General features: G+C 34.5%; 1 protein-coding gene across 2 annotated transcripts in view; it reads left to right on the top strand.

The window, feature by feature from the left end:
* mical1 (microtubule associated monooxygenase, calponin and LIM domain containing 1) overlaps positions 1-12,423 on the top strand; it is a 32,117-nt gene that overhangs the window by 2,737 nt on the left and 16,957 nt on the right. Inside the window, exons 1-7 of one of the 2 annotated variants that reach the window (XM_079588256.1) lie at positions 1,750-1,980; positions 9,438-9,732; positions 9,831-10,038; positions 10,708-10,815; positions 10,966-11,061; positions 11,579-11,734; positions 12,285-12,385. In XM_079588256.1, the coding sequence (XP_079444382.1) occupies positions 9,472-9,732; positions 9,831-10,038; positions 10,708-10,815; positions 10,966-11,061; positions 11,579-11,734; positions 12,285-12,385 (930 nt within the window). In that variant the 5' untranslated portion in view covers positions 1,750-1,980; positions 9,438-9,471. Of the gene's footprint in view, positions 1-1,749; positions 1,981-9,437; positions 9,733-9,830; positions 10,039-10,707; positions 10,816-10,965; positions 11,062-11,578; positions 11,735-12,284; positions 12,386-12,423 lie in introns of those variants that run through there. The other variant, XM_079588255.1, reaches the window with a different exon arrangement.

Below are 12,423 nucleotides of genomic sequence, written 5' to 3'. Positions count from 1 at the left end.
TTGATGAAGAAAAAGTTAAAAAGCATTTTTTCTAAATAGAAACCTTTTCAAACAATAAGTCTTTACAATCGCTTTTTTTTAATAAATTTAACATATCCTTGCTGAATAAAAGTTATAATTTCTTTCAAAAAGAAGAAAGAAAGAAAATGACTGACACCAAACTTTTGAATGGTAGTATATTGTTAGAAAATATTTCTATAAAAATATTAACGGGCACAACTGTTTCCAAAATTGATAATAAAGCATCATATTATACTGATTTCTGAAGGATCATGTGACACTGAAGACTGGAGTAAAGATGCTGAAAATTCAGCTTTGATCACAGGAAAATTATTATTTTAAATCGTTATAATATTTCACAATATTACTGTTTTTCTGTATTTTTGATCAAATAAATGCAGGCTTGAAAAGATGTCAATGATGGGCAAGATTAGTTTTATTTGACAGAATCTATGTAATAACTTATAAGATAAGCAATTTTCATGTGCATGTTTCACTTTCCATGCTGAATATACCTTAAATCAATAAACCTTATCAAGCTGTTAATGAGCATGTGACTGAATTTAACTGCACTCAACCTGTAGATTAGAAGCACAAACCAAATAGTTTTAAAAGCCACGGAAATATGTCCTGGCATAAACTGCTTATAGTGCATAGACTTGTCCTACAAGTTTGTCAACCTTTTTTTTAAGTATAAGTTATTTAAACAAGATTGGGCTAATATGATTCCATAAAGTAAGAATGGTTATCTGGCTAACTGCTAGTTGGTCAGACTAGCCTAGTTCTTAAGACTCAGTCTTACCAGAACTGTGTTTATGCAACTCAGGTCACATTTCATGTAAAAAAAACTCAGAAAGGAAATTAAGCCTTTAACACATTTACCCCAAAAATTCCAAATATCACGATGCGTCTGCACATTTTTACCGTTTACACATTTTTAAAATACCAAGCGTTATTCTTCTGACATTTGAAAATCAAACATGAAGGAAAATTGGCAACTCATTCAGTCAAACTAGACGGATAAGGGTTAGTGAAACTCGCAAAAATAGAAAGCAAAAGTTAATTTATTTCAGTAATTCAACTTAAAAGGTGAAACTAATATATTATATAGACTCATTACATGCAAAGTGAGATATTTCAAGCCTTTATTTGTTATAATTTTGATGATTATGGCTTACAGCTTATGAAAACCCCAAATGCAAAATTAGAATATTGTGAAAAGGTTTTCATAGCTGTAAGCCATAATCATCAAAATTATAACAAATAAAGGCTTGAAATATCTCACTTTGCATGTAATGAGTCTATATAATATATTAGTTTCACCTTTTAAGTTGAATTACTGAAATAACTGAACTTTTGCACCATATTCAAATTTTGCGAGTTTCACCTGTGTAGCGCATTGTACGTGTTTGTTTGTACGAGGCTTTGTGAGATCCACCCACTACTAGATGAAGTGTTGAATTGATAATGTGTCATGATAATGGCAAAATGTACCTGAAAAGATATGTTGAAAGTCTGACATCTGTTCCACACATCACAGGCCTTTATAGTGCAAACAACAGCAAGCCCGACATGATGTCAGATGATTTGTCTAAACCCTTCCAGGCAGTAGCCCTAGCATTTGCTTAGCGTTAATGTGAACAAGACATGACTGTTTGTTTCCAGGAAGTGATCATGTGTGAGAGAGCGACTCTTCTCTGCGTTTCATGCTGTGAGACCATAAAACATCCAGGAAGTGCTGCAACATTTGTTTGAAGCGATTTGTTGGCACACACGGGGCTGATTATGGGTTTTGAACACGGAGGCACCAAACCCCCTGAAGACGTGTGCTGTTTTTTCCTCACGCAGCAAAAGTACAAGACATCACCTTCAGTCTGAATGTCATGTGGCATCATTAGAGATGAGGCACAACAGGGACATCAGTCATTAAAACAGGGATGTCACATGAGTACAACATCATGCTTGTTCTCTCAGTATTGAGTGAGTCTGTCCTCTTTATTATACACATGTGCTTTAATACAAGCCTCTGTTTTAAAGGAAGTGCTTATAGTTGCTCAGCACCCTGAGACAAGATCTGAGATGCTATGAAGATTGGATAATTTTTGCCTTATCCTTTTAATTCAAGTTTAAACTGGGTTTAAAATATTTAAGCACATTGTAGAGTTTATGCTTCTAGAGACTCTAATGTGGTTCTTGATCGGTTATTGAAATAAAATGCTTTCACTTTTCAGATGTGATAAATTGAAAATGACCTTTCTCGTTTAACTTGCCTGGTGTTTTGCATTCATCCTTCCACAAGTGAAGTGTGTGTATTGCATGTAATTGAATCAAAGTGAAAGAATGTCAAAAATGATCGTAGGCCTCTTCTTGTGCTTTGTAAGAACCTCCATGTGATCTGGAGAGTTTTTAATAACACGGACGCTTTTGCATTTATGAAACTCACAAGTCTGGAGATGCAGGTGACACTGAGTGTTGTCTTAAAATAGTATGAGTAAATGTGTGTTGCTAAATCTATATTTGCACGTATAGTCACATGAAACGCTTAGCAATGTATTCCAGCCTGTTTTTGTGTTCAGCCTGCGGCCCAGTGACTTGCAATGCAATATTGCTGGTGTGGTGACAAATCAGATCTCTGGATCCCAAGCAATAGTATTGACTCAAATTACTTTTAATAGGTACTCTCTTTAGTGCCTGATTACAATTCCTACAAAATCATGTTATGATAAATGCTGTTTTAACTATGTTCAAATGACCATTAATATCTGAATTATAGTTCTATCAGGGTACCCGCGGGGTCTTAAAAGCATTGAAAAAGTCTTAAATTTGATCATCTCAAATTAAGGCCTTAAAAGCCTTGAATTTGGTAAACAAAGTCTTGGATTTCGTTACAAAGGTCTTATATTTTTTGCTTTTCCTACGATTAAGTTCATACCGTAACAAAATGAACTGTTACTAATGTAGGCTAATTAAAAATTCATGCAGCGTTGAGTGCACCTTCATCCGCGCTTCTTCAGCAGTGTAGAGCGCGCGCGCATGGTTGCCAGATACTATTCATTCAAACCCCAAATCAGAGCTTTTCTGTTAAAAGAACATATTTTCTACACGGTCTTTTCAATAGTATCTGGCAACCATGGGCGCGCACGCGCTCTACTGCTGAAGAAGCGCGGATTATCTGAAAACACAGACAAGCTGGAGTTCAGCGATCTTTATTTGAGATTTTCTACTTAAATTAAAGTGTCACTCAGTCGGTCTGTGTTCTGTCACGAGCCGCTTGCGCTGTTTGTGCGACTAAATCTGCGATCAAAAGTGTTTTTAATGTAGATCATATTATACGAGCAAGAATGCAATGTTTCCCGAATATCCACACGATTTCAAATGTGACTTGATTTTATACAACAGTTAAAAAACAACAAAAGGGTAACATTAAGTGATTTACTGCATAAAACAGTATAGTCAGGCTTATTGCTCTATTTTGCAACGAAATCTGTGGCTTTGAACGAATCGTGAGATTCAATGAATGAACGACTCGATGACTCGCTCATAAAGACAGTGAGTTACCGCCACCTACTGGCTATTTAAATATAATATTTTTATTAATATTAAACGTTTTTTAACATTGCATATTTATTGAACATTGTTTTATTTAAAGCATTATTTATGTTTAAAAGGTATTATAAAGGTTAAAAATTTAATGGAAAAATGTATTAAAGGGGGCAAATATTGTCCCTTAATGGAAAAGGTGTGACTGCAGTCTAAGTGGAAGAGAGGGGGTACTAGGGGGTACGGCACTCAAAAACATAGGAGAACCACGGAATTTAGGAAAAGGGATGTGTAGAATTGCACAAGTGCTACTGCTAAAGAGTGCAGTGTCAATTTCTCATAAGCTTAATTGAATGGCCTAGAGAGAATAATTATGACATTTTCTGTCTAAAGACTACATATAAAATAGCTACCTAAAGTAACTGCAGTTTGACTAAAACTAATGACTAAAAGTTTGCATTAATAAGCAGTTTCGTCTGAAGATGAAGACTAAGACTGAATCAAGAATGGCTGCCAAAATTAACACTGGCCTACACACACGTGCTCACTACAACGGTGTTGCGTATGTATTAAATATGACTGATCATTTAAATAAAATGTTTTATTTAATTCAAGTAGCCTACATGTACATAATTATTTTCTAGGGTTTAAAATTTATACAGATTTGACATTTTCCCCTCATACTTATGTTGGAATCGGTACGAAGTTGGCATTGAATTTCATTTGAAATGGTATTAAAAAGGTCTTAAAAAGCCTTGAATTTAAGCTGGAGGATCCTGGGGGTACCCTGTCTATGTACTAGCATAGATAGCCGATTAGCCTGATCGCTTGGTCTATACACGCATTTGCACTTAAATGTACACTATTCAAAATTATCTTTAATGTAATTACTTTTTAAAATAAATAAGTCAGTTATAAAAAAAAGAATGAATTAATAATAATGAATTAACAGTTTATCAGGTGAAAGAAATTACGTTCAATTTATTTTATTATGCAATATATTGTAAGCTATATATTATTTAATATCATTCCTATGTATTTAGAGGGAGGAGAGCTGTAAAAATGGCAGAAAAACTAAATGCAAATTATTTATTTCAATTGTTTTAACTAATTTCAGTTAGGGGGAAAAAGGCTTTTGGCTTTTATCAATACACTGCATTAAACTGTTTATTCAAAGCAATGAAATAACTGTTAAAAAAAGTGCATAACGTTTAAACTAAAGTTTATAAATCAAATATAATTTTGAAAATTGCATAAACAATTATGAGCAAAACAGCATCATGTATTTATGCATAGTTTAATACAAAGAGTCCAAGTGCCGATCACACGGAGTACGTTAGCGTTTAAAAACATGATGCAATGGAAAAAAAGTCTCAAGACGTGTTTTTTAAAAGTTTAACTTCTTTTAACTTTACGTGTCTTTCTGAACGCGCTGCTCTCTTGTGCGAATGGTCAAAGATGTCCGTCTAGCGCTTGTGTACATAGAAAACAATGGAAAAGCAGCACAGGAAATGCATTCTGTGTGATCGGCTTGGTTTCGGTTTTAACGTAACCAAGATCTTCACTGCATTGAGCTTCTCTGTTTCAAATGTTTTGAAAGAACAACTCAGCAGTGCTGCATCTAGTGGGTTATACTGAATAGGCTAACAAAAACATTAAAACGCAACAACTCGTCTCTTACCCTACATTATCATCATCATCGCATCTTGTGCGTGGCGCGCCACTGATAAAGCTGATGCACGCCTAAAATTCAGATGCACTGTTTTTGCATTCGCATGTGGATTTTTATTTTCATTTCGACCAATATACGAAATTTATCATTTTTTTTTGACAGCCCTAAGTGCCAGTGTGCATTTGCTTAGTTTGTTTGTTGTTTGTGTGGCCTAACCTAAAATAGTTTTGTGACATTAGGTAACACATTAGGTCATTTGTAACAGTTAGGGGCTGTTACTGCTATCTCTTTACGTGGACTCTGGGTTAACCGAGGTTAACTTTACAATTCTTTGTTTCCTGTTGAATGTTGTGGAACTTGATTCCATAAATGCATTCAGAGTCAAACCATAAAATATGTAGGCTAATGTTATTGTTCAGGCTCTCATCCCTAGAATTGAATCTTTCGTTTTGTTGTAAGTGTATTTTGTTCATAATAGGGGTGTAACAGTAAAAAGTGGCCTACATTATTGTAAATATATCTAGTCGGTGACAGAGTTCAAGCATATTCGTCTGAAATAATTCTGTATTTTCAGCTCCAGAATCGTGAATACTTTTATTCCGGTGTCCTGTGTATTGGGTTTCCAGCAGCAAGCCTATTCATTTCCACCACAATGTAATACCAAATTTAACATTTTAATAAACAGAGCATTTTGTTGTTAACCTTTATCGTATGTCTTACTTGGACAGAATATTGCAATAATATTGTATCGTGAGTTCAGTTCAGTAATCGAATCGTGACATGAGGGTATCGTTACACCCCTAGTTCATAATGTTTGTTATTTTGGGCTTTATACTTGAATGTATGACATTTTATTTATTATGTAATAATAATATTTATAATGTTATATAACATTATACATATTATTATCACATTATAAATATTATTATTAGGCCTACATTATAAAAACATTTTTTATATCACACAGCCTATATATACAAGATTAGTTTAAATTTCATAAACGTCCAGAAGCATAGTTGTGCCAGGAACACTAGGCTATCTATTTAAGCTTTTCTTGCTTTTTAATTTGTTTACAAAGTTTGATGTTGGAATTCATTCGTTTTCCATGAACTTATCAGTACTAGGCCTAGTTCCTCTTATACTGCAATTATATATATATATATATATATATAATATACCAGAACAAGACTTTTAGCATTTCTAAAGAAAAAAGGAGGCGTTAATTGCCCAAGTGGGTTTTGTTGTTGCCAAGGTGTTGTGTGTGGTTGCTAATGTGTTTTTAGGAGTTGTTAAGAGGTAATATCTGAAAATGCATAATTGGCACTCAGAATAATAAAAATAAAACCCTATAAGTTTACATTGAAGTAGGGCCCTATCATATCTAGAAACCACAATATCATAGACATTTGAGAATGGGTTAATGTAAAAAGTCTGCAAAGATCCAAGTCCACAATAAATGGAGTTATTGTTTCCCAAAAGAAAGAACTGCGCTGAAACAAGTTGTCAATAAGTCAAGTCTTCCCTTTTGTAACAGATTTTCACATGCCACCTATATTCCATCTAAACAAACCAAGTTAAGTCAACCAACCTTTATCATGTTATTTGAATTTTGAACACAAAATAGATGTGTTGGTTAAACATGATATTAACATTTCCCATTAAACTCATTTGCATCTTTTTTGGGTTACATGTTCATTCTTAGTTAATTTTAATTTAGTGAGATTACTTTGAGTGTATAGTCTTTATTGGCCACAAACAACGTTTACTTTGACCCTCAAACACTGTAGTAGCTGAGAACTGGAAGAGTTTGGTTAATGTTGTTCATGTCAAGAAGCCATGCGACAGCAAATACATATTCCATGCACTTCCAAAGGATGAGGACTCGTGCTTAAATTGTTAAAATCGACGCCATCAGTGTATCAAGTGCTGAGGAAGATCCGGAGCTGAAATTCAGATATGGTAATGAGCGTTTCGTTTCCGACAGGAGCTGTAAGTGGTCGACCAATCACAACAGACTGGGCTGTCTGACTAATCAGAGCAGAGTACACCAATCACAACAGACTGGGCCGTCTGACCAATCAGAGCAGGTTAAGCTCTCGGAAAGGAGTTTAGAGAGACTGAATCTTCTACTGAACAGTTTCAGACACTGTAGGCCTGTTTACACCTGGTCACTTCATGCGTTTTTACTGATCGGATAGCTATCTGATGTATCAAAACGATTCCATTTACACATGCCCACATATATATGTGTCGCCCCAAAACAGATATAAATCCGATCTTTAATTCCCACGCTATATCCAGATTTAATCGAGTTCATGTCACCGAAAGCAAAAAATATGAGCTGCATTTTATTGATCATCAGCTAATTTCAAAATCAAAGAGCGCAATAGGAGAGAGTGTGGCAACAGCACTGATAAGATCATTTACTTTTCATGATGATTGTGCGTCTGCGACTTACTACACTTTCAATTTAGGCAGTTTGCTGAAGAGATACTCAGCTTCTCATCTGCGCTGATGATTAAAATAAATATCTGGCTATGACATGACATATAGCATAAAACACGCTCTCACACGCTCTATTTCTTAGCATTGTAGGGAGTAAAGTTTACATGTGGTTTTCAACAAGACCAGTTTCGTCTGTAATGTGACCCAGACCACCTCCTGATGTGGTTTGAGGCTATCGTATTTAAATCCGTCTCGAATGCGTCTCAAAGACTAGTCTTACAAGCTTTTCTTTAAGACTGTTCATAGCTTTTTTAGTGGGTCATAGAGCTTAAGAGACTGTCAACCAGCAACCGGCCCCTGTGTCTTTTTATGATTGGATAGCTATCCGATCAGAGAAAACGCATGAAGTCAAGTAGGGCTGGGCAAAAAAATCTTTTTTTCGATTAATAGTTTTTTTAAAATGTTCTCGATTCAAAATCGATTCTCAAAGGCTACGAATTGATTTTTTTTCCATATTTATTTATCAAAAGCCAGTATTAGTTTTCCTACACTGTTCATAGGCTTGCAGCCTCCATGTTACAGGAAATGCTGTGAAAGTTTGTTTGTTTTATCTTAAACATAAAATAACCTGATCCTGTTTGATTAAGGCATGCGACTAACTTGTCCACGTTTCAGCATCAATTTTCATCTTGCATCAAAATCCTGTCTATTCATTGTATGCATTTATTTTGAAATATAGAGTTGAGTTCTGTTTTAAATGTTCCCAAGTGTACCTAAAATAAAAAGTTTAATATACAGGTTTGTGGCTCATAATTTGTATGTATTTATTAATTAACTACTTGTAAACGTATGTTAACTGTTCTTTTTTATAAATATAGAATTTGTATTAAATCTATATTCATTGAGTCAAATCGGGAAGCGAAACCGAAAATCAAATTTAGAATTGAAATCGAATCGAGAATCGAATTGAGAGCTTGTGAATCGAAATCGAGTCGAATTGGAAAATCTGAAGCGATACCCAGCCCTACTGTCAAGTCAAGTCACCTTTATTTATATAGCGCTTTTTACAATACAGATTGTATCAAAGCAGCTTCACAGTGATAACATGAAAATAATACAACAAAGTTGTTTCTAGAAGAAAATTGCGTCATCGTTGAGTAAGGCAATATTGTTGAATATTAAATGTCTCCAACTAAAGCAATGGCAGCATGAGAACTGTGAGAAAAAAGGTGATACTGCATATTATGAGAAAATGAAAGTGTTTATTTGACTTTGGATGCATGCAAGCTTATTATTGTAAGAGATTTCAAAATAAAATTAGGAAACTTTAAAATGCAGCAATCGCAAGAAACTGCTGAAGACGTATCTTTTTCGGCAGCTCTTGATCCAGTAATACTAACACTTTCTTCTCTATTCTAACTTTTTAAAAAAAGTGCGTTAGATTGAACTGTGAAGGGTCATAGCACTTACATACTGTTGTCCTACTGCTAGTTTAATTGCTTCTATTGTTTCTCATTTGTAAGTCGCTTTGGATAAAAGTGTCTGCTAAATGAATAAATGTCAAATAGCTTAATAGGGGCACATTAAAAAGGTAATTGGACACGAGCGGCCTGATCTTTCAGGCTTGTAGCACAAATGGTGCTAGATGAGTTACGCACCAAAATTAATGTTCATAGTTGGTTTAAATACCCTTTTAGTCAGCCTGTGCATAGTTGACTTTTGTCTCTCTTTCTGTTTGGAATCCTTCTGTAAACTCTCTCGCTCTCTCTTGTCTCTGCAGGTCATCTAGCAGGCTCCAGGCCTCTCCCATCACAATGACCAACCAAACAGACTCGGTCAATCCCAGCCACACTCTGTTTGACCGCTTTGTCCAGGCGCAGACGTGTAAAGACACACAGCAGAACTTCATCGAGCTCTGTCGCCACCTAGAGGTCGACCCCAGGGACTACAAGTACTTCTACAGTAAACTGAAGGACAAACTCAACTACTGGAAGGCCAAAGAACTCTGGCAGAAGATCGACAAGAGAGCCGCCCATCCGGACTATGAACAGGGCAAGGCATGTCACCAAAACAAGGTACCATAAATAACCTGAGTAATGTCAGATGTTTCCATCTATGAAGTGGTTTAACACTGGGAAAAGAAACCCAATCACTCTCTCTTTGTCTGTGTCAGTGTTTAGTGTTGGGTGCGGGTCCCTGTGGTCTCAGGACGGCGGTCGAGCTGGTCCTACTGGGCGCTCAGGTGGTTGTGCTGGAAAAAAGAACCTCTTTCACTAGAAATAACGTCCTGCATCTGTGGCCCTACACCATTAAAGACCTGCTAAACCTCGGTGCAAAGAAATTCTATGGAAGATTCTGCAGCGGATCCATTCATCACATAAGTGAGAATCTATATAAGCTACAGTATTATAGTTTTGTTAAATCGTTAAAAAAATTTTTTTAATTAATTACATTCAACATGACATGTGCTTCCATAATGTAACGTATATCAAATGGGGTCGGTATGATTTTTTAAAAATGTTTTTGAAAGAAGTCTCTTCTGCTCAACAAGCCTGCATTTTTTTTATTTGATTAAAAATGTTGTGCAATGTTATTACAATTTTAAAATAACTATTTTCTATTTGAATATATTTTAAAATGTAATGTATTCCTGTGATCAAAGCTGAATTTTTAGCATCATTACTTCAGAGTCACATGATCCTTCAGAAATCATTCTTATATGATTTGCTGCTCAAGAAACATTACTTATAATTTATTATTATTATCAATGTTGAAAATGCTTGTGCTGCTTAATAGTTTTGTGGAAATTGTGATACATTTTAGGGTTCTTTGATAAATAGAAAGCTTTTATTTGATATAGAAATCTTTTGTAACATTATAAATGTCTTTACTGTAATTTTTGATCAATTGTATGCGCCCTTGCTGAATAAAATGAAATTTTGTTACATTAGGATCAAGGTGAAACTTTGAAAGTTCTTGTGTTATTGCTGAAAATGCACATGTATTCACTTTAATTCAGGAATAGTAATGAGGTCTGTGCTTCTCTATAGGTATCCGTCAGCTGCAGTTGATTCTGCTGAAGTTGGCCCTGATTTTGGGGGTCGAGGTGCACACAGGCGTGTCCTTCGAAGGTCTGCTTGAACCATCAGGATCCACAGGTACAAACCAGCTCTAGTTGTTGACACAGGAAGTGGAAAGGTCTGCAGTCATGTAGTTGAAAAATAATGTTTGTCCTTTAACTTTTTGCTTTTCTATCTCTCTCTCTCTCTCTCTCTCTCTCTCTCTCTCTCTCTCTCTCTCTCTCTCAGGATGGAGGGCTGAGGTGTCTCCTAAGTCTCACACAGCTGCAGCTTTTCAGTTTGATGTTTTTATTTCAGCTGGAGGGGGAAGATATGTGCCAGATGGTAACATTGTGCCAAATATAACATTTACACGGATGAGTGGATTTTATAAAATCCACTTTCCCATTGAAATTAATTTAAATGTCGAATTAAATTAAAATTAAATATTGAATAAAATATAAAAAATTGTGTTGTAAAAGCTCTGCTTATTCAAGTCACTTTTTTCTAAATACTTGGAATATATTTCATTTAAATTTCATTTGATAATGTAATAAATAATTTTATTTTGTTTGTTTTAATTTTTATTTAGTTGTAAAACCCCTAATGATCCTAATCACGTTGTACTAATATGGTACAATATGGAATATGGTATTAAATTAAATTAATTTAAATTACATTTTTATTTAATTAAATTTTTTATTATTTTTTATTATCATTTTATTTTCATTGTTTTATTTTGTTGTAGAAACCCTCATTACCCAAATCAGTTTTTACTAAATTCTTGAAATATTTAATTTTATTATTATTATTATATATATATATTTTTTTTTTAACTCTGTTGTTTTTCCCATGTCTTAAGGTTTTAAGATAAAGGAGCTCAGGGGAAGGTTGGCCATCGGTATCACTGCAAACTTTGTAAACCGCCATTCTAAACAAGAGGCTCAGGTGCAGGAGATCAGCGGCGTGGCCCGAATATACAACCAGAAATTCTTTCAAGCACTTCAGTCTGAGATCGGTACACACACACACACACACACTTTTACCTTATCTCACTGAGAATATACCATAGACTGTGTTTCATTTAAACAAATTTTTACCTTGTGTCATATTTAGCTATCTATTGAGGACACGTTTGTTTAGGGCTGTAAACGATTAATCGCGATTAATCGAATCCAAAATAAAAGTTTGTGTTTGCATAATATATGTGTGTGTGTTGTGTATAATTATTTTGTATATATAAATACACACACTTGCATGTATATATTTAGGAAAAATTTGTTATTTATATATGAAATAGTTCTATTTATATATAATATAAATCATATAAAAATATATATGCAGTATATAAATACAAATATTTATCAAATATATACATGCATGTGTGTATTTATATATACAAAATAATTATACACAACACACACACATATATTATGCAAACACAAACTTTTATTTTGGATTCGATTAATCGCGATTAATCGTTTACAGCCCTACGTTTGTTTCCAAAATACAGTTAAGTAAACCCACACGCCCCTTCATCTGTCCTGTTGTTTTGTTGTGTTTTTCAGGCGTTGATCTAGAGAACATAGTCTACTACAAAGATGATACCCACTATTTTGTGATGACTGCAAAAAAGGCGAGCTTGATAAAAAAAGGAGTTATAAAGCAGGTATGATACACAGTGTGACACATGCAATGACTTTGAGA

This window comes from Phoxinus phoxinus, assembly GCF_949152265.1.
Source record: "Phoxinus phoxinus genome assembly, chromosome: 18".
NCBI lineage: Eukaryota > Metazoa > Chordata > Actinopteri > Cypriniformes > Leuciscidae > Phoxinus > Phoxinus phoxinus.
This window is presented reverse-complemented; position numbering and strand designations above follow the sequence as displayed.